Genomic DNA, 25,842 nt, shown 5'->3' with positions numbered 1-25,842 from the left:
CCTGTGATTGCTGGGCAAAGGGAAAGTTCTTGTAACGCATGTGATGGCTGGAGACTTCCCACCTTTCAGATGAATTAGTCACCGATGGGGCTTGGCTGCCAGAGATGCAATAACTTCCCCTACACCGGTCCTCAGAAGAGAATCAAAGGGTCCTAAGAGTCTATGGCTTTGAAGGGAGCTGTAGGTACAAAGCCGGGAGGTCTCAGTGAAAGAGTAACCATCTAATTTGCAGTCAAACGCTCTACCACTGAGATATACCCCCACAGTAGCCGTTTAATTTGGAAACACTGAGTTTTGTCCTGGCACCATCAGAGGGGCCCAGGGCCTGGAGAGTGGATCTGAGTCGAGTCCTTTCTCAGCTCACATAAGCTGCGTGACCCTGGGCAAGTGACTTCGCTGCTCTGAGACTATGTCACAGGATTGCTGTGGACAGTTGGATAAACTGGGATGCAGATTACACACATAGTGGATGTTGTTCCTCTGGGGGAGGCTCAGCCCTGCTCCCCTTGTGCTCCTCCAGAGCCGCAGGCCAGGGGAGAGGCCTCCTCCAAAGGCGAGACAAGATCAGGGATTGTCTCGAGTCTCTGAAACCCTTTGTCTATCCCTGTGCTTCCTGACTTTTCCTCACCTTGCCCTGGGCAGGTGGCAGGTTGACTGCATGGGAGCAGAGAGGCCATAAAAAGCCTGAATGGGGGCTGGGTGGGGAGGGGGAGGTGGGGGCGGGGGTGGGGAGTCTGTTTGGTCTCACTGTAGCTTCCCACCCAGCCTGGCCCCAGGAGTCCTTCGACCTGGATCCATGCATAGCTGTCTGTCCACCCTGCAGAGGGCTCAGGGGCGGGGGTGTCTCTCACATGGACCTCACTGGCTCTAGCAGTATCTCACTGGCATAGCCGCCCAGGCCAAGCTGCCATACACCCTGGAAACGTTGTCACTAGCTCTCAGACCTGCCCCCACATACCCACTTTCCAACCACTCAAAACCTGCTTTCTTTTATATCTTTGCCCGGGCTGTGTTTACTTCCTGAAACCATCTCTCTAATTATTCACACTTGAATAATCAACAGAAACGTGGACTGAGCTTCTACTCTGAGCTGTTTGGGGTGGGGAGGTGGGAGGGTAGCAAAAGGCAGGGACTCTGGGTAGATGTGTCCACACACTCCATCCCCCAGGTCTTGGCTCACTCTTGCCACTGCCCCACTGCCCATGGTCACTCCTCTGTCACTTTGGGGCCAAATCAGACCTAACCTTCAAGCCTTCACTGAGGTGTCACCTTTTCCAAGAGCCTTGGCTCAATACTGCTATTGTTTCCTTTCACCTGGAGATGCCATACTGGTTTGGACCTCCCCAGGGCACTCCTAAAACATGTTCGAATTCTGGCTGGCTTGTGTCCTGGGGCCTCAGTTGCCCCACCTGTAAAATGGAATAGTAACACCTAACTCATGGTGTACTTGTACAGAGTAAATGAAATAGTAAACTGATAAGCTTGTACTAAATGCTGAGCAAATGTTTACTATTACCAGCAGCATTTTAATCTCTCTGCATCCTTAATACCCGAGTACAGGGCTGAAGATATAATCAGTGCCAAATACGTGTTTGGTGGATGGATGGGTGGATGGTTGGATAAATGGAGAGATGGATAAATGGAGAGATGAATACGTGGAGAGATTAAATGTGTTTCCAAAATATGAAACAATCTTTGCTGGTGTTCCATGGGAGTTTGGGGTGAGAGTGGGGGGCCAGGAAGAGCCTACAAAAGTGAACCTTTATTGTATACCTACCATACATCAATACAACAACAAGGAAGTGGCTGTTCCAAAATTAAGTCAGTGCAGGGGACTTTCCTGGTGGTCCAGTGGTTAACGCTCCAAGCTTCCAATGCAGGAGGCACAGGTTCGAGCCCTGGTCAGGGAACTAAGATCCCACATGTCACACTGTGCAGCCAAAAAAAAGAAAAAAGAAATTGTCAGTGCATCAACAGCACACAGTGAATACGAGATAGTCAGGTCCAGTGGCTCTGACAGCTTCCTTGATACCTGGAAGGAGAAGGGCTTGCTCCAGCCCCTCCTCAGTCCTAGACGGGAAACCCCCAGAGGACAGGGTGTCTCTGGAGGCAGGGCAGCCCCACCCAGGGCCCTGTATAAACTGCTCAGAGAACCCAGCTTTGGAGGAGTAAGAGGAGAGAGGGGGACTGGGCTGCGGAGGGTGCTCTGGGTCTTGCCCTGTGGATGCCGGCTGTGGGGCTTCCCAGGCACCCTTCCCTCTCCTGCTCCTCCAGCTGCAGCCCTGAGCAGCCTCCATGCACAGAAGGAGTTAACTCTGAGCTTAACCTCTCGAAAGAACCTGAAGCCTTTATTCCTTGATCTTGCCCTCCTCCCTTTCTTTGCAAAGTCTTCCTGATCTTTACACTTCCTGCAGGTCCCTCCTCCTTACTCTCACCTCCCAGACTCCAAAAACACTCTGATTGCCAGGGTGGGTCAATGGTTAACACTCCAGTGGCTTTATATAAGCCTGCCTAGCCGCCTACCTGCTACGCGGTAGGTCCCGCAGTTCCCTGGATCCGGAGGGTGAGCCGGCTGCCCTCGTGGGTCCACACCATGGCCACCTGCTGGCAGGGCCTGTGGGCCTATCGCTTCTACCTGATTGTATTCCTCCTACCCATTTTCCTGCTCCCTCTGCCCATCCTCATCCCGACCAAGGTAAGGACCTAGGGTTCTGGGCACAGAGAAACTCCAAGGGAGCAGGGGAGGGACGGTCTGCCCCAGGGTTGGGAATCCTTAGGACCAACATAACGTGCTCATCCCTCTTAGCCTGGAAGGGAGGCTGTCACCTCCTGGTCCTCCTGAGGCCTGAGGGTTAAGAGGTCAAAGGGCGCTTTTGCTTGGCACCCAGTAGCAGGAGCTCAAAGTGAATTGCTTAGGTACACTTGCTATCTACTGCCTGGGGAGGCAGGAAGCCAGCCCCCTAAAGGAGCTGCAGATGGAGGCAGATGGGGTTGTTCAGGAGAGTATGAGCTGGGCTAGCTGCTGGAGAGGGAAGGAAGGGGATGAGGAGGAAGCTGGCCTCAGGCAGTTTATGCATTTAAGAATACAGACAGAAAGAAAAGGTGCTCACCTGTGATCCCAAGAGCTAAGTCTCCTGTGGAGGAGGGGTGGGAATTAATTGAACGAGGGGATCCTGCCAGTGGGCACCACAGATGCATACCTTGAGTGGTGGTGTGTACCCAGTAACCCTCTCCCCCATCTTATGAGGCAGGTCTGATTCCCATATTACAGATGGGGAAAGTAAAATTGTCACTTACCCAAAATCCCAGGGCAGATCCTGTGTTCTGGAGCTCAGATATTATACACTTTGGGGACCCCGTTGTAAGTAAAAGAAGCAAAATCATGAATCTAAAATTAACATGGGACTTTGGGAAGGATAGGTCCAGGAGTTGGCCTTGACGTCCAGGCTTCACGGGAAATCTCCGTCTGGCAAGTCGCATAGTTGGGCAATGGCAGAGCTGGGGGTGTGGTCTGGCTACAAAGCCTGTGCTGCCTGCCTCCGGAAAGCTGAGACAGAATCCTGGCACTACACCCCCCCCACCCTCCGCCCCTGCCCCCACACCTGCCCACTGAGCCATTTGCTTCCTTTAGTCATAGATAGGCAGATCAAGGCAGGCTCTTTGTTCAAGGTATCCCCAAAGGGTAAGGAACTAGAGAGCTCGCAGCACAGCTCCTGGTAAGTGACAAGGCCTGGCTGACCTTTGAGATGACCTTCATCCCAGGCCAAAGCTAGTGGCATCTCTATGCTAGGCACCCATCAGATCGCTTTCCTGGCAGGCTGAGCCAAGTGGGTTAACCCTGGAAGGAAGGACAGACAGGAACGGTGATTCCCACTTTACTCCCCAGGAAGGTACAGCCCAGAAAGATTTAGTAACTTGCCCCTGGTCACTCAGGGAAGCCTGAGTCAGGACGCGAGGCCAGGCCTCCCGGTGGGAGTGTGATGTGTCAGGAGCCCCTGTCTTCCCTGTGCTGTACCCCTCCCTCCCTGCCGCCTGCTTCCCACCCACAGATGTTGCCTCCCCTGTCCTGACTCAGACGAACTGTCCCAGGTTCCTTGTGTGAAGGCGAGCCCCTCCACTAAGGCCCTGGCTACCAGTCCCTCTTAAGGACTTTGCTCCTGTAATTATCCTCTCCTCTCCTGCATCATCAACTTTTCCCTCTTTGCCCGATCACTCCCATCAGCTTAGGAACAAGCTCTAATATCTCTCACATTAAGAGACAAACAAACCCTCTGTCAGTCCCACAATCCTTCCACAGATGCCTCCTTTCTCTGCTCTCTCTCATGACAGAAGGCCTCAGAGACTGTCTACGCTGCCTGTCTCTCTTTAGACAGCTCCAGTCTCCAAGACTCTACCTACCGAGAGGGCTCTCATCAAATCCCCATCAGCATCCGTGTCGCCAAACCCCTGGTCCATGCTCACCTTCCTCAACCACTCGGCAGCATTTGTCACAGCTGGTTCCCTCCTCTTTGCTATGCTGTCTTCTTTTGGTTTCTCCTGGTTTTCCTCTTCCTTGGACCACTTTTCCTGGCTCCTGCTCTCTATCCTCACTCTCCTCCCAGGGATAGTGCCTCCTGTTGTCTCCTGCCTTAAAAAGCGTCTCTACACTGATGATCCCCCAATCTGTAACCCCAGCTCTCATTTCTAAACTTGTATTTATCCAACTAACATTGGACACCTCCCCCCGAACATTTTCTTTCATGCAGCGTACACACTGCCTATCCAAAACACAATCCTGATTACTCGTCTCTCACAGCTGACTCTCCCTGCGATCTTACTCATCAAGATGTGGCTTAACCGTCCCTCTCAGAGCCATTCCCGATGCCTTTCTTTTATTAATTAATTTGGCTGCGTTGAGTCTTTGTTGCTGCACATGGGCTTTCTCTAGTTGCGGAGAGTGGGGGCTACTCTTTGTTGTGGTGCTCGGGCTTCTCAGTGCGGTGGCTTCTCTGTTGTAGTGCACGGGTTCTAGGCACGCAGGCTCCAGTAGTTGTGGCACACAGGCTTAGTGGCTCCGTGGCATGTGGGATCTTCCCAGACCAGGGATCAAACCCACGTCCCCTGAATTGGCAGGCAGATTCTTAACCACTGAGCCAAGAGGGAAGTCCTGCCTCTTTTTCTTTCACCTCCACAAGCATCAGCAGATTCTGATGACTCCGTTTCCAAAAAATACGCTGAATGTTATCGCCTTCCACTGTCTCCCCTCTGGTCCAGGCCACCATCGTTTCTCTCCCATCCCTGCTCCTCCCTAGACCATTCTTTCTTTTTTTTTTTAATTGAAGTATAGTTGATTTACACTGTTGTGTTAATTTCTGCTGTACAGCAAAGTGATTCAGTTACACACACACACACACACATACGTTCTTTTTCATATTCTTTTCCATTATGGTTTATCACAGGGCATCGAATATAGTTCCCTGTGCTCTACAGTAGGACTTTGTTGTTTATCTGCTAACAAGAAACTCATAGTCCATCCCTCCCCCACCGCCTCCCCCTTGGCAACCGCAAGTCTGTTCTCTATGTCCCCAGAGACCGTTCTTCACCCAAACACCAGGATGGTCTATTCCAAACACAAAATCATGTCACTACGCTGCTTAAAACCCCACCTAAGCTTCTTATCAAACTTAGAATAAAATCCAAACCTCTCAGGGTGGCCATGAGTCCCCCGCAGCTCCTGCCCTGTATCCTACCTCTTGTTTGAGTCTTTGTTGCTGCACATGGGCTTTCTCTAGTTGCGGAGAGCCGGGGCTACTCTGTTGCAGTATTCAGGCTTCTCAGTGCTTTCTCTCTGCTTCTCAAATTGCCCATATTCCTGCCTGGAATGTTCTTCTCCTCCCTCTCACTCCTTACACGTCAGCTGCAATCCACCTCCTCAGAAAAGCCTTCTCTGAGCAGCCCCAGTCATTCTTTATTACACAATCCTATTATTTAAAGGGCTTTCACTATCTGAAATGATGTATTCCTTTAATTTCTATTTATTCTCTGACCCCTCTTCCCCATGCTGGAATGCAGGCTCCATGAAGGCGGGGACCTTGTCTTTTTCTATGCAGAATCCCCAGTACCTGACACATAGTAGGTGTTTAACAAATATTTGTCAAATGAATGAGTGAAGGAATGAATGTGGGCAAAGAGGGCCCCGTCCTGAATTCCTGCTGAGTCCCTGCTCTCTGCAGTGAATCCTGAGCTTACCTCCATGCCCCTGGCCCCTAAAGTGGGAAAGAGGAGGCCCAGACTAGGCTCAGACCTCTGTCCATATAATACGTGTTGATATTTCTTGGGTATTTTTTACATGTTAGTCATTGTGCCAAGCACTTCAAAGCACTAAACCATTTATTTCTTGCAGTAACCTCTGAGTTACTGTGAGGTTACTACTGTTGTCTCCATTTTACAGACACGTAAATTGAGGCCCAGAGTGGTGGAGGAATTTGCCTTGAGTCCCATCTAGAAAAAGGCAAAGTCTAGACTGGAATCTGGCCTTGGCTGAGGCTGTCTAGGGAGGCAGAGTGGTCCCCTGTTGTGAGTCACCTCTTGACCCATCCACCCTCATGTCCATCCAGCCATCAACCAATCCTTCCACTGTTATTCACTTTGGGATGTCTGTCAAGCTCTTGTTCTGTTCTGGGCATTACCGAAAAGGAACACAGATGTTCTATCCTCAGGTTGCTTTCAATCTAGAGGACCGTGTGTTCATGCCACACAGTGTCGAGCTAGAAGCCTGGAGGAGCTCAGAGCAGGGAGAAAATCCTTCCAACTGAGTTAAGGGAGAATCTTGAGGTGGGCCTTGAAGCCTGAGTGAGATTTCAACAGCCAGAGGCATCAGTAGAGGGCAGGCCAGGTACAGGGAACAGCAGGAGCAAAGGCACGGGGGCTGGAAATAGGTGTGTTTGAGAAGTTAGCAACAGAATCCTAGAAATACCCATCACCCACTGGGGTGTCCCAGTGGTTGGGGGACAGTGGGGCCTGAGGTCTTCTCAGTACTCCCCCGACCCTGTAACCAGATCCCGAAGAAGCATCATCGGTGTGCCAGAAAACTTACCTCTATTCATTCACTCATCCGTTCATTCATTTATTAGGGAACAAGTATGGTGTGACAGGTACTATTTAGATGCAGGGGGTGGGAGGTAGCATTCAGAGGAACTTGCAATCCTGGGGGGTGGGGGTGGGGTGGAGAGAAACACAAAAAGCATATACTGTCCATTCGACGAAGGCCATACAGCAGGTTGTGACTATGGCTTGAGGAGGGGCTGCTCTAGATGGGAGGATCAGAGAAGGCCTCCTGGGGTGCTGATATTTACCCTAGGACCTGACTGGCAAGTAAGAGTCAGCCAAGCACAGCTCTGGGCCAAGAGCCATCTAGGCAGAGCACACAGTGCAAAGGCCCAAGGCCAGGGGCAAGGTGGAGGAATAAACAAAGGCCAGCACAGCATGCGGACCTGAGTGAGCAGAAGATGACTGGGGTTAAGCTTAGAGAGGTGGGGAGAGGTCAGCCAATGTCAGCCCTATAAGGTCCGGGAAGGAATGAGGATTTTATGCTGAGGGTCACGAGCGATAAATACTTACTCAGGGGTCAAAGAGCTAGTAAGTTACAGTTGAAAATGCAAATACCTCCCAGGACCCAGCAGGATTATCTGTGCAAACTATATCCCCATGGTACCATGTTTGCCAGGACAGAGCTTAGCTGAAATCCAGACTGTATTTACAGTAAGAACAGAGGGCAGGATTTCTTATTCTGAATCCCCTGCACTCCTAGGATACAAGAATAGTAGGGGTGTGTGTGCACACACACTTTAAAATCTGTGTGAGTAAAATACCCTCACTGCGAGCTATTTCTGAACCCCAAAGATGGACCAGGATTTAGGGCATGAAAACTGTGCAAGGAATTTGGACCTCGGTTCCGGGGCCTGCCTCTATCTTTTGAGACTTCCTGGCTCTTGGTTGAGAAGGCAGAGTGCGGGCAACAAATCAGGGATTTTTGGAGCCAGATAGATGTGGGTCCAAATCCACTGTGTAGCACAAACAACCATGTGACCTTATCAAACCTCTCCAAGCCTCTCACCTCTAAGAGGCTGCGGTCACGATGAAATGAGATGACCCGCATGCACAGAGTACCTGGCACCCAGGGCTCAGTAAATAAATGGTTCCCTGCACCCTCTGCCCCTTGTCTGAATTCCAGGCCCCTGAGAAACACAACACAGTGTCTTGGACACTGTGCAGATGCCTGACTTATTCCTCTAGATGACTTCTTCTGTTCATGAGGGCCTTAGTGTTCCCACCAAGAAAGGCGCGGTGTGTCTGGTCAACCCACTCCCAGGGCAGTGAGGTGTGGTCCCTAAGTGTGGCCGTGATCAGCACTGGACTGTGTGGAGTCAGGTTTTCTGGCCTCTGAAGGTCCTGGGAGTACGGGCCAGCCTCTAAAGCCAGGGTGATCCCTGGAGAAGAGGGAGAAATTTCCCCAACTCGAACTTCGCCCCCAGATTACCAAATCACATCCACGCTTCCACCTGGTAGGTGAAGATCAGGAATGGGAAAGCAAGGGAGACTCTTTAGCAGTACGGTTTCCTGAACAGAATCCAGCAGCACAGCCCGGGGCTGTTGTGGGGGTCAGATGCAGAGAGGAGTGTGTGAACATCATCTTCAACTCCCGCCTGCTGCTTCGCTCTTTAGTGGACACAGGCGGGCCTCGCCCTGGCCCAAACTGTGATGTCAGGACTCTTCCCCCCACTTTTGTTTTCTCTGACACTCAGACCCATTGTTTTTCCTTTTGGCCTCTTAAAGCAGAAGATGATGCAACAAATGCATTCACATTAAGGTGCAGAAATAAAAAAGATCACCCAAATGAGATCAGGCAGAGGATAGGGAGTCAGCCTCCATCTTGCTTTGGGCTTGCTTTGGGCAGAGCCTCAAAGGCAAGGGGTGGGGATGCTTTGAAATAGGAAAGGCTTCAGGTGTGCCCTGACTGGAGGTTGTTGGCAGGGGGAAGCTGGAGGGGGGGCTAACCAGAAGCGGGGCATCCTCTCTGATTGTTAGGGGAGTACATTTGGCTTTCACTGGTTGGTCCTGAGTTGGAAATGGGGGTAGCAAGTGGAGGGGCCAAAAATTAAGGAGGCTGGCGCTCATTGAGTACGTCCTGCCTGTTTGGGGCCAGTTGCTATGGAGGTTATGGTTTGGCTACAGGGCTGGTTCCTGCAGAGATCTTAGCACCTATATTTGCAGATGGACTGGCCATTGTCATCTTTTACATTTAGCCTCTCAAAGGTATTAGGCGTTTGGATGGGTCCGTTATTCCTAGAATGAATATCACACACACACACAGCCCACTCTACATTTCCTTCCCCAATTCCTGTCACCTGGCTCCTCTCCTTCCTGTCACCACACATCTGGACCCCCAGGAGAGGCACCTGGAGTTTTCCTCCTCCCACCCAACCCAGTAGCCATCACCCAGCCCCTCTGTCTTCCGTCTCCTAACATCTCTGGAGTCCGTCCTCTCTCTCCATCTTTACTGCCATGACTTCTCTGAGCCCCGTCATCTCCCCATTGGACACCCAGCATGGCCACTTGTCACCTCCCAGCTTCCGTGTCTGCCAATCTATCTGCCACAGTATCACAGGTGTAAGCACCCGATTTTCATCTTGAGGTGATTCGTTTATTTAGATGATACATGCATCTTGTACAAAGTCCAACAGCATGAAAGAGTGAAACACTTCCTTCTGTGATGAATGTAGACAACAAACTACCATAGTATAGATGAGATTTTTGACTTTGCCCCCCTTAGGAATCACAGATATTTTCAAATCCTGTAAGAGCTTGTTGCCAGTACCTTGACACATTGTTTATGTTAATCATGGCTTTGAAATTACAGTATCCACCAGCCAGTGAAGAACTTGTTAGTTAAGAAAGAGTCATATAAGGGACTTCCCTGGTGGTCCAGTGGCTAAGACTCTGAGCTTCCAATGCAGGGGGTTCAGGTTCAATCCCTGGTCAGGGTAACTGAGATCCCACATGCCATGAGGCAAAGCCAAAAAAATTAAAAAATTACAAAAAACTGTACTTGATAAGAAAGAGTCACATCATATCACTATCTTACCCATTTTTTTTGTATTTTATAGCTATATTTCAATATAATTGGTTTCCTTTGTAATCCTGTGCATTTTATTTAATGCACCTTAAAACATTATTCTAAGAAGGAGTTGGAAGTCTTTAGCAGGCTGCCAAGGGGATCCTGGTACCAAAAAAGGATAAGAATCCCTGAATTGGAGATTTTCCTATGTATATACAAACACTTGTTGACACTTTTTAAAAAATCACATATGGGAGCATCAGTGTAATCTTTTAATAGAAACACCAACCTGACATGTCACTCTCACTGTTTACAATCATTCAAGGGCCTCCCCTTTTCACCTTTGTCTTCCAGATAAAGTCCTAGATTCCTCTCAGAACAGATGAGGCTCTTTCCAAGCCTTACATCCCTCCCCCCACCCCCCAAGAATGTATCTTGATCTTTCATGCCTCATTCTATTCCCTCTGTGTTTACTCCCTCATGCTGACACATTTTGCCCACCCACTGAACTCCTATTCATCCTTCAGCACCCACTCAGTGTGCCCTCTCTGGAAGCCTTCCTCAGCCCAGATGGAGCGAGGCTCAGAGAAGGGGCCCCTTCTCTGGGACCCCACCCTCTGGTCTCTCCTTTGCAATGGTGCTGGCTGCCACCCAGGGCCTCGCCTCACTCCTCAGACCCAGCAGTACTCCCTGCCCACAGCATCCCTACTTGCCAGGAGAAGAAGGGCAATGGGAGCAGGCCACCCCGGGGTTAACCTTCAATCACCAGGAGGAATAAGATGTGACACCTTTGAGACTGTGGGCATTTTTGGTGCTGCCCAACAGCCACAGGCTGCCCTGTGCCCGTAACGGGTAAAGGCCGTGATGCCCGCAGGTCCCCACCCTGCCCACACCCAGGGTCCAGAGTCTGTTCTGAATTCCCTGGCACGACCATCTTCATTTGTATTTCATGTGTCCACCCTGGTTCCTCAGCAGTCCAGGAGCAGGTTTCTCTGCCAAGGCCAACCCAGCATCTGCTCACTGCCAGCTACAGTCCTTTACAGCTTAGACCTACATAGTCGCATCCTTCATCCTCATAATAACCCGGCAAGGTGGGTGTTTCTCTCCATCCCATTTGTAGATAAGGACACTGCATAAAAGAGAATAACGTGTGTACGGTTGGAAAGGTTCAATATTTCTTGAAAGAAAGAAAGAAAGACAGACAGACAGAAAGACGTTAAATGGCTTGCCCAAGGACATGTAGCAATAAAGCTGGGCCTGGGCACTCGGGTTTTCTGCCCTCTGACCTTTGTTTCCTATCATGAAAGAAACAAGCTCCCAGCCTTGGGATTTGGGAGCCATCTGAGGGTTTATCTCTTCTCTTCATTGTTGGCTTTGCCAGGCAGCCCGCCATGGCTACGGGTCAGCCCACACAGGGAACTCAGACTCCCTGAGGGCCAGAGTCTGGCACGATTCAGATCTGATCAGTGCCCTAGTGCCTGACATTCATTCACTCATTCATCCAGTGTCAACTCCGTAGGGGTGCCTGGCACCCTGCTGGTGTGAGCAGAAACAGAACCAGACCCCGCTCCCTGGAGAGTACGGTCTGATGACAAAGATTGGTAGTCATCATATGAAACTCATGAAAGCAAATGTTTAACTACAGACTATGACAAGTGGTCTGCAGAAGAGGCACAAGGGCTTAGGGTGTAGAAAATGGGGAATATACCCCTGAAACTCACAGAGGCTTCCCTGAAAAAGGAACATTTGAGTTAAGATCTCAAGAATGAGTAGATGTCAGGTGAACAAAGAGGGGAAGGAAGAGAGGAGATTAGGTGCAAAGGCCCTGTGGCTACAAGGAAGCTGGAGCATTTGAGAAACTGGAAGAGGGCCAGTATGGCTGGAGCAGAGAGAGCAAGGAGGAGAGGTACAGACCAGCCCCCAGATTTTCCTAACAGCAGTGGGAAAGCCTTCAGGGATTTGAACTGCTTTGAGGTGTGTGTGTGTGTGTGTGTGTGTTTGTGTTGGGGGACAGGGGGTGTGGTTAAACAGATTTGTACCTCAAGATCATTCTAGCCGCAGTAAGAAGAAGCAATTTCAGTGGCAAAAGAGAAAGCTAGGAGGCGATAAGGAAACTCTTCCAGGACTCCTGGTGACAGCTGCAGGGGCTTGGACAAGGCTAGTGACCCAGAGCTGGAGAGAAGTAAAGGGGAGCATTGGAGGTGTTGAACCAGCAGGACTGGAGACCTGAGCAGAGAGGGTATTTGTCCAGGGAAAGCCTGATGAGCAGGCAGGAGGCCCAGTGCCTGCCCCTCAACAGCAGGGACAACCTCGGGGTGGAGAGGACTGGGGATCTGACCGCGGTGGTTTCCTGGCACGGTGGGGTGGGGTGGTGGCGACACAAGTGGGGAGGATGGGTTTACAGACCCGGGCCAGCACCAGCGAAAGAGGGAGGGGCTGGAGACAGGGAGGTGAAAGAAACGACCTCTGTCCTCCAGAGCCCAGATTGAGAAAGACGTACATTCTACAGCCAAGGAACAGAGCTGGGGAACAACTAGCCTGCTCGCCTGGGGATGGAGGACACACGGACAGGAGTAGAAAGAAGAGCAATAGCCGCCAGGAGAAAACTCTTCCCTGCTGGTATCTGATCTCCAGGAGGGGCTGCCTCAGACGGTGCAGGCTGTGCCCTGCACAGCTCCCTCTGCCAATGGCACGTGCAGTCGTGCAGTGCAGCAGCCCTAGGGAGTGAGCCAGTTGGGTCTCAACCATAGGCCACCAGCTGAGCTTGGTCAGCCTGAGAGACGTTGAGCTGGGCAGCAAGACAGAGGGTATAGGGTGGCCTTGGAGGACGGGTCTGATTCCCTACTTCCCACTTCCAAAGCTAGGGAATCAGACACATTGTGGGGCCAAGGAGAAAGGACCCCCAGGCTTCTGTTCCCATTTCTGAGCCATGAACACCACTGGCTGTATGGTGAAGACTGTGGGGGCTTTCTCAGAATATTGCTTTGAAATGCACAAAATAGGGAATTCCCTGGCAGTCCAGTGGTTAGAACCCTGCTTTCACTGCGGAGGGCCCGGGATTCAATCCCTGGTCAGGGAACTAAGATCCCGCAAGTCACATGGTGGCAAAAAAAAAAAAAAATTGCACAAAATAAAATCATATAGGATGACAAAGGAAACCAACCATTTCAAAATACAGTTAAAAATAAGAAAAAATTAATTGTAATTCAGAAATACATGTGCTTCCTTATTAAAGCATCAAAGTCTAGTGTTGGTATAATTACTACCATAATTTCAAAATAGTGATGGATGTGAACGATATGTTGAGATACATTTTGAGATCATTGCAACCACTGATCTGTGCACGTACCTAACAGCTGACAGCCACAATCAAGTATCTGTGACAAAGTTGTTAGTAGTACCATGAACAGCTATATGGTTTTGTTGCCTCTATTCATAACCTTAGTTAGATGTTAGCTACAAGATGAAATCATGTTCCTATCCACAGATCCTCGGCATACCACGCCCCAGTTAAGAACCCCATGAACCAGGAAGAGCAGGTCAGCAAGTTACACTATGGCTGGACTGACTGCCCAGAAGGGCAGAATGGAACTTTGAAACTGGTTTTGGGTTTTGATCCAGAGACAGACAGACAGGCAGACAGACAGACAGACAGACACGGAGAGGGACACAGGGAAGTTGTAAAGGAGTAGAGGAGCCATAGATTCAACACACTACGGACTTCCCTGGTGGTCCAGTGGTTGAGATTTCGCCTTCCAGTGTAGGGGGTGCGGGTTCGATCCCTGGTCGGAGCGCTGAGATCCCATATGCCTTGTGGCCAAAAAATATTAAAAAACAGAAGCAATGTTGTAACAAATTCAATAAAGACTTTAAAAGTGATCCACATCAAAAAAAAATCTTTAAAAATATAAAAAGAACACACTGGAGCTCACAGCTCCCTTTAGAGGGTGCAAATGGGGGCCCAGAAGCAAAGGAACTTGCCCACAGCCGGGCACCAGGAAGTGGCAGGCCCCAGCGAACATAATTCTGTTTGGCTTCAGAGCCCTAACTCACGTGTACCCACGTATACCCCGCTGGTCACAGTGAGCCTGAGGCTGGAGGATACCCCCACCTGCAAGGGACTGAGCTCAGGGTAGAAGGCAAAAAGCTAGGGCTCAAGAACCTGGTGGCCTGGATTCTTCACTGATTTGTGTGACTTTGAGATATTTACTTAATTTATTTGCTCCTTTGTTTCTTCATCCATGAAATGGGAACAATAGTCATTACCTCACAGTGCAACTAAATGCAATTAAAAACCACCTGAAGTGCATAGAGCACCATGCCTGGCATGGAGTAGTCTTTACAATACTTCCGCTGTCATTATTAGCAGAGCTCTCTTCTTGAATCAGCAGTCATCCGCCCCAGCCCCCTCCTGGTCTCAGGCCAGAGAATCTAGGGGGTGGGGGTGTGGGGGGCACACCAAGGTCCAGAGGGGCTGGCCTGCCCTTAGCCCCAGGGGAGGATGGGTAACAGGCCGTGCAATCACTGCAGGTAAGAAAATGGTTGAAGAAACAGCAGTTTCAGCAGAATCTACCTCCTGCTGGGGGAGGAGGAGGGGTGGATCTCTGCTCAAGGATCAAGGTGGCCCCACCCCTTGTGCCAGAGTGAGAAAGGTGGTGGAGGTTTCATGGAAAGAAAATGAGCCTGGCATCAGACAGGCTTGGCTGTGCAGGCTGTGTGCTGCACCAGCCCCGGGATGCCATCGCTGTAGACTACTCGGGAAGTGCTCTTGGAATTATGCAATGCTGGACACCTTGCCTGGGTTCCAGCCTGGCTCTGCCACTCCCTAGTTCTGTGACCTTGAGCAAGACACGTACCCTCTGGAGATCATCTGTAACAGCGGTCCCCAACTTTTTTGGCACCAGGGACTGGTTTCTTGGAAGACAATTTTTCCAAGGGCGGGGGGTGGGGGTTGGGGAGGTTGGGATGATTCAAGCGCGTTACATTTATTGCTTACTTTATTTCTATTATGATTACATCAGCCCCACCTCAGATCATCAAGCATTATTAGATCCTGGAGGTTGGGGACCCCTGATCTATAACATGAGAACACCACACCCACCCATGGCTGTAACTACAAACATGAAAACACCCAGTTCCTAAGAGTTACTCAGTAAACAGCAGCGTCCTCTCCCCGAGACCTTCCTTCAAGGGTCAGGGTACTAAGGGCATGAGGTATAAGGAGGGAACCCAGCCTGCCCCAGGTGGAGAAAGTAAGAGGGGCAGGGCTGTTGAGACAGGTAAGAAGACGGGCCCCCCAGCCCCTTTGTCCCAGCAGGCAGCCCCTTCCTTTGGCAAATGAAGAGTGGGCAGGTGCCCCTGAGGAGGCTTGGATCCAGGCACCCTCTCCCCAGCAGGCCTCCTTCTGGCTAATGATTCCCCCGCCCTCCCTCCCCAGGCCTGCGAGAGGCTGTGTCTAGGAGGGAGGGCCCCTGACATCTGGGGTTGTCCGACTTCATTCCTGTTCTGGGTCCCCTCCCAGGCCTGAGGTCAGGGCTTTCTAGCTTTGGGGGCTTCGTGAGAGAAAGGGGGGCCTCTGGTACCCCAAGACTCACAAGACTATGACTCAGGGTTTACTCCACAATTCCCTGCACAACGCGGGGAGTGGGGAACCTTTCACGTATTCTGTAAATAAATGTGAACGATGCCTCCTGGAGTTGTGCGAGGCAGTGGTCATGCCAGGATTACTAGGAAGGAGACCCCACCATTCCCCAAACTCAATGATTTATTCATTCACAAAAGTTTTGCTCTGAAGCCTCCTGGGTCCTGAGCTCCAAAGATCCAGATGCTACAAAACTGACTGTCCTCAGGGAACTCACCTCCCAGCAAAAGGAACAAGTACTGCTTAAATCATCATACAAATATATTCTTACAGGGTCTTGAAGCAGGGAAGGCCAGGCTGCCAGGCAGGGGCCCACATTTCCCAGCCTCTGGTTTCATCTAGATGAGCACCCATCTCATCTAAGGATCCTCACCTGAGCCCCCTGAAGTCCCCAAGGAGGCTGGATTATAATGTCTAGGCTCCCCAAGGTCAAAGACAAGGTGGTTTGTGCTTTGCTTTGTTTTCTATTTCCATTTTTACTTTCTTTTTCTTTTCTTTTCTTTTTTTTTTTTTTTTTTGGCCACACTGTGCAGCGTGCAGGATCTAAGTTCCCCGACCAGGGATGGAACCCATACCCCCTGCAGTGGAAGCACAGATTCTTAACCACTAGACCACCAGGGAAGTCCCTATTTCCATATTTAAATGGGACCTTGGGCTCAGGAATCAAGGACTGTGAGTTTCACAGGCTATCCCCACACTGTTACAAATGTCCTGTTTTTCTGGGGACAGGAGGTGACATGACTCTGGAACACAGGCCTGCCCCTCCAACAGCTTTGCTCTTCCCCTCCCGCCCGCAGGAAGCCTACTGTGCCTACACCATCATCCTCATGGCACTCCTCTGGTGCACCGAGGCTCTGCCGCTGGCCATCACCGCCTTCCTCCCCACCGTCCTGTTCCCCATGATGGGCATAATGGATGCTTCCAAGGTAAGCCTCCCCATCCACAGGAGGAAGTGCTCCTAGGGATGGAGGGGGTCTGCCCTAGGACAAGGACGAAAGAGGAAGCCTCCTCACAGGAAGAGCACATGGGAGAGGGATCCCTGCCTCTCTGCTTGGCAGGTCAGGGAGCACTGAGGGAGGAGTCACCTAGAAGACGGGGCCGGCGGGTGGCGGTGGAGACATTCTAGCAATTCCGGGTGCGTGGTTGCTGTCAAGAGTTAATTCAGGGCTTCCTAGGTGGCGCAGTGGTTAAGAATCCGCCTGCCAATGCAGAGGTCACAGGTTCGATCCCAGCTCCAGGAAGATCCCACATGCCACGGAGCAACTAAGCCCGTGTGCCACAAAAAAAAAAAAAAAAAGAGTTAATTCAAAGTGGGAGCAATTAGGCCTAGACTAGAGAGGGAAAAGGGGGCCCTGAGAGCCAAAGAGCTTGTCTCCTCTTAGATCCGTGGCTCTGAAACTTGAACATGCATTGGGATCACCTGCTGGGCTAGTTAAACACAGATTGCTGGGCCCTACCCCAGCGTTTCTAATTCAGTAGATCTGGGGCCGGGTCTAAGCGTTTCATTTCTAGCACGTTCCAGGTGGGTGATGATGCTGGCCCGGGACCACACTGAGAACTGTCGCTTTCGTTTCTAGAAGCAGCGTCAAATTCTCTCTCTCAGTCAATGGCTTGAAGCACGAGTGGATTCAGGCTAGATGATCTCTCAGTCATTCCTGACGGGAGAATGAGTTTGGCAGGAAGAGAGGAAACCGGTTTATATTAAATGGCGGATAACCCAAAGACCATTTCCTTCTGGGTCCAAGAGCCCAGGGGATCAACCTCTGCTTACGGGAGTATCCGTGTCTGTACCCTGTAAGCCCAGAGGCACGGGGAGGGGATGCTTCTCAACCGTCTCCGCCTGCCAGGTCAGCGTTGAGTACCTTAAGGACACCAACGTCCTATTCATCGGGGGGATGCTGGTGGCCCTCGCCGTGGAGCAGTGGAATCTGCACAAACGCATTGCCCTCCGCGTGCTCCTCATCATCGGGGTGCGGCCCGCCCTGTGAGTTCCCACACACCACGACCGGAGGACCTGGGGTGGTGGTGTTCTGGGCATCCAGTCACTGAAGGGACGCTGGAACGCCAGGGTGTCTGTCTGTCCGTCACCAGGCTGATCCTGGGCTTCATGTTGGTCACGGCCTTCTTGTCCATGTGGATCAGCAACACGGCCACCACCGCCATGATGGTGCCCATCGCCCACGCCGTTCTGGAGCAGCTGCACAAGATGCCCACAGGCAAGGACGTGGAGGAGGGCAGGAGCAACCCCGCCTTTGAGCTCCAGGAACCAAGTCCCCAGAAGGAAGAGACCAAGCTTGATGAGAAAGGTGAGGCCAGGCCCTACCCCAAACCCTTGGTTCTTGGGAAGGGTCTGAGGTGATGTCCATGATAGGAATAGTCATCTTGGCACCTTTAGGGAGAGAAGAAGAAAGGAAGAAGTTCAGTGACCAGCTTGTCCTGGTTTGCCTGGGATTTCCTGGCTCTGAAATGAAAAGTCCCACAGGCTGGGAATTCCCTCTGTCCTGGGCAAACCAAGATGCTAGGTCACCCTGGCAAGCCGAGAGCAGGAGCCTGGGTAGACTGTCGGGGGGTCCAGGCTCCACGCTTCCTGTGCGGTTTGGATAATCTTCTTCCCCGCTCTGTGCCTCAGTTTCCCTCTCTCAAGAGAGGGGTGGGGCCAGGTGGTGTCTGAGGGCCACTCCAGCCTGAGACTGCAGGGAGTGCTGGCCCTTGCAGACCTGGAGGCGGCCTCTGCCCTCCCCCCAGCCTGGGTCTAGGCTGCTCACGGACAAGGCACCCCAGAGGCCATGGAGCTCCCGCCCCGCCCCCACGAGAGCTGCCCTTACGCCCACCGCTGACCTGAGCTCTCCCTTGTTCCCAGACAACAAGCAGGATTGGCCCGTCCCACCTGCCCCTTCGGCGTCCACAGCACAGAAGGGCGGGGAGCAGCTGCGCTTCACCCAGGGCATGAGCCTGTGCGTGTGCTACGCGGCCAGCATCGGGGGCATCGCCACCCTGACCGGCACCACACCCAACCTGGTGCTGCAAGGCCAGGTCAACTCGTGAGTGACTGAGCGGGCGGGGGGTCTGCATCCTGATCGGGGGAGGGGGCAAACAGAGCTGGCTGGTCGCCGGCGACATCACACAGCGGCCCAAATCCCTTCAGGATCTTCCCCCAAAATGGCAACGTGGTGAACTTCGCCTCCTGGTTCGGCTTTGCCTTCCCCACCATGGTCATCTTGCTGCTGCTTTCCTGGGTGTGGCTGCAGGTCCTCTTCTTAGGGTTCAAGTAAGTGGCAGAGTGGGTAAGAGACGCCCAGGTGCCAGCCCTTACCCTCTGGGAGCTTCCAGTTGGGTACCCAGGTAGCCCTGTGGGAAAGGACATAATTGCCACCCCAGGGGGAAGGCCTCTCCCTCCCAAGGCCCTTCTGTGCACTTGGCCCCCCATTTGAGGGAATTACTGTTTGGAGAGTATTATCCCATCTATCGGATGAGAAAACTGAGGTTCGAGGCAGGGTACACAACTAGATGTGTCAGTGCTGGGATCAAAAACCAGATCTCCTGATGCCCAGGCCAGGTCCCGTTCTGTAATGATCCATAGTCCTTTGGCAAGTGCTTAAGGAGCACACGCTGTGAGCATGGTCAGTTACAAAAGTCTTTATTGTGCTCCTACTGTGTGCCTGGCCCTGTGCTAGGCACTTAGAATACTAGAAGCATTAGGCATGGTCCCTGTCCATGGAGCTCACCGTCTAATGGGTGATGATAAGGTACGGGCAGTGATGGAGGGAAGCTCAGGTGTTGTGTGAGCACAGCCCAGGATAGTAGAGATTCCAGAAGGCCCTTGGCAGAGATGATGCCTGAACTGAGTCTTGCAGGGTTAGAAGTCAGCCAGGTAGAAAATGAGGTAAAGGCATTCCAGCAGCAGGACGAGGTTGTACAAAGGAACAGAGGCAAGAAAGAGCATGCTGGGTTTGGGGGAACTCTAGTTCTGTGTGGTTGCAACATAAAGAGCAAAAAGGAGTATCAGGATATGAAGCTGGAGAAGTAGGCAGGATCTCATGTGTTGCATAAACAGTATGGACCTTGCTTTTGAGGCCAAGAGTAGTAAAGAGGTTTTATTCCTACTTCCAGCTCTGAGTTGAAAATCATGTGAGACCTTGTTGGGGCTCAGTTGGAATTGAGTCTGGGATTGATTAGTGATGTCTGCTATGAGTATAGGCTAAGAATAGTGATATGAGTGCTATTGTGGTATAAGTTGTTATTTGTCCTTCCTGCCCAGGTAGTAGGGAGCCATTGAAAGTTTTTAAGCATTGTTACTGTAAAATCGCTTGGGCAGGTACAAGGAGGCTGGATTGAGGTTGGGGCTGGTACAAAGCAAAGTGGTAGTCAAACAGACCAGCACGGTGCCAAGCACCATAAAGGAGTCAAAGATGAGTGAATCAGGGTTTTTGCTTTTGAGGAACACACAGTCCAGCAGGTCAGTTGAGATTTGCCCAAGAGAAAAAGTTAAAAGTCAACGTGAGTTAAGCCAGTGGCACATGGAAGTGGGCTGCAGACTCCTGTGCCTCTGAGGACAGTGTGGGTGGGGCCCAGGCTAGCCAAGGATGCACAGAAGCAGTAGCAGAGGGAGGGGAGGACATCCTGAAAGGCTAGTGGAGGAAAGGAGTGATGAGTCAGGGCCAGAGGGAGGCATGGGGTCTAGTCCTCTAGGACCTCCTCACTCTGGGCAAGGGAGGGCTCAGCACAAGAGAATTCCTGGAAGGATGGAGGGGTCAATGGGTCAGAAGGAGCAGGGCCAAGCACAAGGAAACCCAACCACCCAGCCCCAGCCTTCCCTCTGCTAAATAAGATCCATGTCACCCCAGAGTCTTCTGCTCTTCTTCCTTGGGTGCATCAGCACCTTAGTGTAGCAACCCTGAAGCAGACTCTGCAGGCCTCAGTCTTTACAACATAGGCATTCACGGGAGTTCCCTGACAGTCCAGTGGTTGGGATTCGGTGCTTTCACTGCTGTGGCCCTGGGTTCAATCCCTGGTCTGGGAACTAAGATTCTGCAAGATACATGGTGTGGCCAAAAAAAAAACAACAGCAACAAAACACACAGGCACTCAGAGCCCCTTGCTCCTCTGCCGGGTGTGGCCCTTACAAGCTGTCCCCACCCCTACCTGCAGCTTCCGGAAGAACTTTGGCTTGGGGGACCAGATGAGGGAGCAAGAGCGAGCAGCCTCAGAAGTCATCCAGAGAGAGCACAAGCTGCTGGGCCCCATGACCTTTGCAGAAAAGGCTGTCACCTTCCTCTTTATCTTATTGGTGGTGCTCTGGTTCACTCGGGAACCAGGCTTTTTCACTGGCTGGGGTAACCTGGCTTTTTCCGACAAGAATGGGAAAAGGTGAGCCTTGTGGGGAGGAGGAATACTTCCAGGAGGAGGGAATGGAGGAGGGAAGGGAGCAGGACCCTCAATGCAGAACAGGAGGTAACGCTAGGTGGAATTGGGGGGGACGACTTGCCAGGAGGGGCTGGCACATTTGTGGGAGGGGCTCCTCTCCAGTCCCCCTCCATCCTGTGACCCTGAGCAGCCCGGAGCCACTAAGCCTGCCCTCCCTGCCCTGCCCGCAGCATGCCTTCCGATGGGACAGTAGCCATCTTAATCGCTGTAATTTTGTTCATCGTGCCCTCCAAGATCCCAGGGCTGACTCAGGAACCAGGTAAGCACCTGGCCTGGGGCAGGGAAGGGCGTCTGGGCAGACCCTGCCTCTGGCACGCGACGTCCCTTCGGCCACACTCTGCAGGAGTCGACAAAGCCCAGAGAAGTTGGGGTGATTTGCCAAGGGCACAGGGACTCAGGCACAAAGTCAGGATGTTGCAGAACTGAGGATTCCTCTCATACACATATGAAGCTCTGATAGGGACCCCTATAGGGAGGCCCCAGGGGGAGGGGAAGGAAAGCCTGCTGGCTCTTGGTGACCCACCCTCTTCTGCTTGGGGTGTAGGAAAACCAGGGAAGCTGAAGGCCCCTCCTGCCCTCCTCAACTGGAAAGTAGTAAATGAGAAGATGCCTTGGAATATCGTTCTCCTTCTGGGCGGTGGCTTTGCCCTAGCCAAGGGCAGTGAGGTGAGGGAGCCCGCCCCTCCCCCGCCCGTTTGAGGGAGACCCTGTGACAGGGACAGAGGGGCCCTGCTTCTCTCCCACACAGGGGAGCCCTGACCCCCCACCCCCCACCCCACTTGGGAGCCCCATGGTGGGCAGAGCCTTTGCAGCCGCTGGAGAAACAGGTTAGAGCCCTACGGGATGGGGAGAACACACAAGCCATGTGGACCTCTCTCCAGTCGGGTTCTCAAAGCCAAAGAGAAGACAGGCTTCTCTGGTGAGCAGGGACTATACTCATTGATCACCCAGTCCATCCCCTCACCCTCTGCCAGACAGAGAATGCCATAGCTTTAGCACCCGTGAGTAGCTGGCAGGCATTGGGTTGACGCAGTTTGCTGGCTCAGGCCACCAGGGGGCACCATGATCATACCCTGCCAGGCTCTGGGGACCCGGTCATCGTTCCCCATAGCCTCCATCCGAGAGGGAAATCCCTGACCCTGCACCATAGCCTCCATCCGAGAGGGGAATCCCTGACCCTGCACCCCCTGGCCTCAGTGTTCTGGCTAAACTCATTCACTGCATGGGTGGGAGCTTCCCCGGGTCAGGAATTGGTTAGTTCATGCATCCAGCACTGCCTGACTGTGCCAAGCCCTGTGCCGGGTGCTAAGTGGGCAACATTGTATAAAATAAAGTCCCAGCTCCCTGGCGCTCACAGTCTGGCATTATAGGTATGGGCAAGGCAGGACTGTGGAGCTCTCCTGACTCTGTGCACGGTCCCCGTCCCCCTGTTGGCCTCTTCCCAGCCTCTACCAGGGCCCTTCCCCTCTCCCTCCTTGCCAGGAGCAAGGTCCCCTCCGTCCCAACACTGCTGGGCTGGAGGGGAGAGGGAGAGGGTTAAGGTTGGCCAGGGACCTCCTGAAGAGAGGTCAGGAGAGCAGGAATAAATGGGGTCAAAGGTCTTGACTCCCATCAAGCCCCAGGTTTCCAAAGAAATCCCTCTGGTCCCTTCTCTTTGCGTCCCATCTGACTCATCTCCCCACACCCAACTGTCCTTCCAGAGCAGGAGAGGGAGCCCCTTGGTTTTAGCGGGGTCTCATCTTCCCTCCCAAGCTGCCCTTGACTCTGAAGACTCTAGAGAGGTGTGGGCAGGGGCAGGACCCTCCCAAAGCCTCAGCAGGGGACTCCGGGGCCCCAGGCGGCTGTGTCCCTCACACACCACCCTCCTCTGCCCACAGGAATCGGGCCTGTCAAAGTGGCTGGGGGACAAGCTGACCCCGCTAGAGAGTGTGCCGCCTCCCGCCATCGCCTTCATCATTTGCCTCCTGATCGCCACCTTCACGGAGTGCACCAGCAACGTGGCCACCACCACACTCTTCCTGCCCATCTTGGCCTCCATGGTGAGCTGGCCCAGCAGACACACCTCCTCCAGGCAGCCCTTCTGCCCACCCCACCCAGAGGCCCTACCCACCGGTCAGAGTGACCTCTCTGCACCTCCTCTCATTTCCGGGAAAGGACCCCTGAGCTTCCGCCCTCCCCCAGGCTCTTCAGTAACCTTGGGCCTCAAGGCCCTCTGGCCCCTGACTCACTCCATCCCTGATGACATCACCCCAGGAGTATCCTGATGGGACTCACTGGTGGCCTCGCCCACCTCCCTGCCCCAGCTCCGGTTCTGGTCGTTCCTGAGGTGACGGCGTGAAATTGCTTCCAGGAGCGTCCTCAGCCCCTTCTTCCCCAGGCGCGTTCCCGCGGCCTTTGATGACGACAGCCCTGAGCCCCTTTGAGACCCATTTTACAGGCCCCTCCCCTTCCCACACCCCACAGGGCAGGGCCGCACACTTATCCCCTCCAGAGAGGTCAAGGGGCGCCTCCAGGTCAGCCAGTGCCCTCTGGCAGAAGCGGTGGGTTCACGGCCAGAGTGTTTGTTGGGGTGGGGGTGGGGCTGCCCCTCAGAGAGAGAAGCGGGAGAATCGGGGGCCACGCCTGCCCCTCTGGGATGGGGACTGAGATCAGCTCTGCCCCCCTGTCTCCCCCTGCAGTCTCAGGCCATCTGCCTCAACCCTCTCTACGTGATGCTCCCCTGCACGCTCTCCAGCTCCCTGGCCTTCATGCTGCCCGTGGCCACCCCGCCCAATGCCATCGCCTTCTCATTCGGAGGCCTCCGAGTGACAGACATGGTGAGTGGCCGGGGTCTCAGACGCCTCCGCCCTCCCTGCTCTGCTCTCCATCTTGGTGGACCACAAAGTAGCTTAAAGCCCCTGAGGTTCTCAGAGCTGAGAGTGGACCCTGTTGGGGTGGGTGACAGCAGGGGAGGCTGGGACACGATCCCCAGTTGGAGTATCTTCAGGCCCTGCCAGCCCCAGGCCACTGAGGGGGAGAGGACGGGTGAGGAATTTAGGGAAGGCGCCACGATGCCAGGCACCTGCGCTCAGGGAGAGGGACTCAGAGAGCACAAGACCCAGAGCCCTGGAAGCTCCTTTGGCCCCTGCTAGCACTGGGAGTAAAGCCAGTGGTGGAGGCATTGCCTAGTGCTGCAGGTTAGACCCAAGGGAGGACTTCCCAGGGAGAGTGTTGCCAGTGAGAGAGCTCCTGAGCACTTGTGAACACCTAAGGGATGGGTGCTGGCCCAGCTCAGCACCCTCTCATGCAGACTGGCTCTCCTCACCCCAGGCCCGAGCAGGGTTCATGCTGAACGTCATCGGGGTGCTGGTCATCACGCTGGCCATCAACACCTGGAGCATCCCCATGTTCGACCTGAACAACTTCCCCTCCTGGGCCCAGTCCAACACCACAGGCTTCTGTGGGGTCAGCCAGCCAAACATCACAACACCTAGCCCCTGGACCGCGGTATAATCTGGCCCAAGCCGAGAAGACCCACTCCGTTCCTACTCCTCTGAACTGGGAGGGGACACCCAGGCTCCAAGCCAAACACTGAGAGAAAGGCACACGTATACCTAACCTCGTGTGTGTCTGCGAGGAAGATGTATGTGAGCTCAGCCCTGTGTGTCTGAGGAAAGCGTGTGTATATGTATGTGTATGTACGTGTAAAGATGGTGTGTCATGTGAGGATGTTCTGCAAGGGGGGTTTGTGTGTGTGATGATCCTAGGTGTGTATGCTTGACAGTGTACGCGTGTGAGGTCACAGACACGACAACGTGCTTTGTCTAGCACTCCCGGGTCTTTGTCGCCCCAGCTTTGTGGGTGACCAGACCCCTTTGTCCTCTATTTATTGAAACTCAACATACTGAGTGATCCTCAGCCTCTCGGGTTTGGGGGGAGGGTTCAATTATCAACCCCATTAAAGTCTTTCGGTAGAGTCTGCAGTGGTGTTTCACGGCACTTTCCAGGGCTGGTCCCCAACATGGTTGAGGCCCCAGGTTGGGGAATACGTTGGGGGGGACCTGGCATCTGTCCTGTATGGCGGCCCCCTTGGCACCCCTCCCACCCAAGGGAGAAGGTAATGGCCAGGAACCTCTGCCAAGGCCAATCGGAGTGGGCGCAGCCACCCAGGAAAGCAGCACTGACATCACCCGGCCTGGCTAATTGGGAGCTGCCAGTCCCTGCGTGTCTTTGAGAAAACCATCCTCCTTGTTCCCAGAGCACTCCCTGGGCATTTACATAAAACCTTCTGTCCCTGCCAACTCCTCACCGACCCCTCCACCGGCTGGAAAAACCAGTCCCACCAGACCGGAGGAGGCAGGATGACCCATGCTAGGTGCCCAGAAAGATGGACCCTCATCCAATATGGCAGCCTGTAGCAAGAAGGATACAGGTGAGACTCACAGGAACAGGTTCAAAACTATGGCCTTCAGAGTCCAGGACCAGACTACACCCTGGATCATTCTGCCTCCCAACCTCCCCTCCCCACCTGCTCTGCCTCTTCGCCTTCATGAATTCCAGAGTTTTCATTTCTCTGGCAAGGTAGGGTGGGGGTGGGGAAGGATATTACCACCCACATCCATCATTCATCCTTGGGAGCGCAACATCCCTTCCTGGCTGGAAGTTCATCTAGATGGAAGTTTTTAAAAGTCTCATCCAGTTC

The 25,842-nt window shown here is 53.0% G+C and overlaps 1 protein-coding gene across 1 annotated transcript; it reads left to right on the top strand.

The window, feature by feature from the left end:
- The first annotated feature begins 2,546 nt into the window (after window positions 1–2,546).
- SLC13A2 (solute carrier family 13 member 2) lies at window positions 2,547–25,106 on the top strand. Its single transcript, XM_057715219.1, has 12 exons — window positions 2,547–2,695; window positions 16,535–16,663; window positions 17,423–17,721; window positions 17,829–18,043; window positions 18,598–18,778; window positions 18,883–19,005; window positions 20,886–21,104; window positions 21,332–21,420; window positions 21,706–21,827; window positions 23,039–23,200; window positions 23,840–23,977; window positions 24,471–25,106. Exons 1-12 carry the CDS (start codon window positions 2,594–2,596, stop codon window positions 24,651–24,653), a joined length of 1,962 nt encoding a protein of 653 aa, XP_057571202.1. The 5' UTR covers window positions 2,547–2,593; the 3' UTR covers window positions 24,654–25,106.
- Window positions 25,107–25,842: the final 736 nt, after the last annotated feature.

Source organism: Hippopotamus amphibius, chromosome 17 (genome assembly GCF_030028045.1).
Source record: "Hippopotamus amphibius kiboko isolate mHipAmp2 chromosome 17, mHipAmp2.hap2, whole genome shotgun sequence".
Taxonomy (NCBI): domain Eukaryota; kingdom Metazoa; phylum Chordata; class Mammalia; order Artiodactyla; family Hippopotamidae; genus Hippopotamus; species Hippopotamus amphibius.
This window is presented reverse-complemented; position numbering and strand designations above follow the sequence as displayed.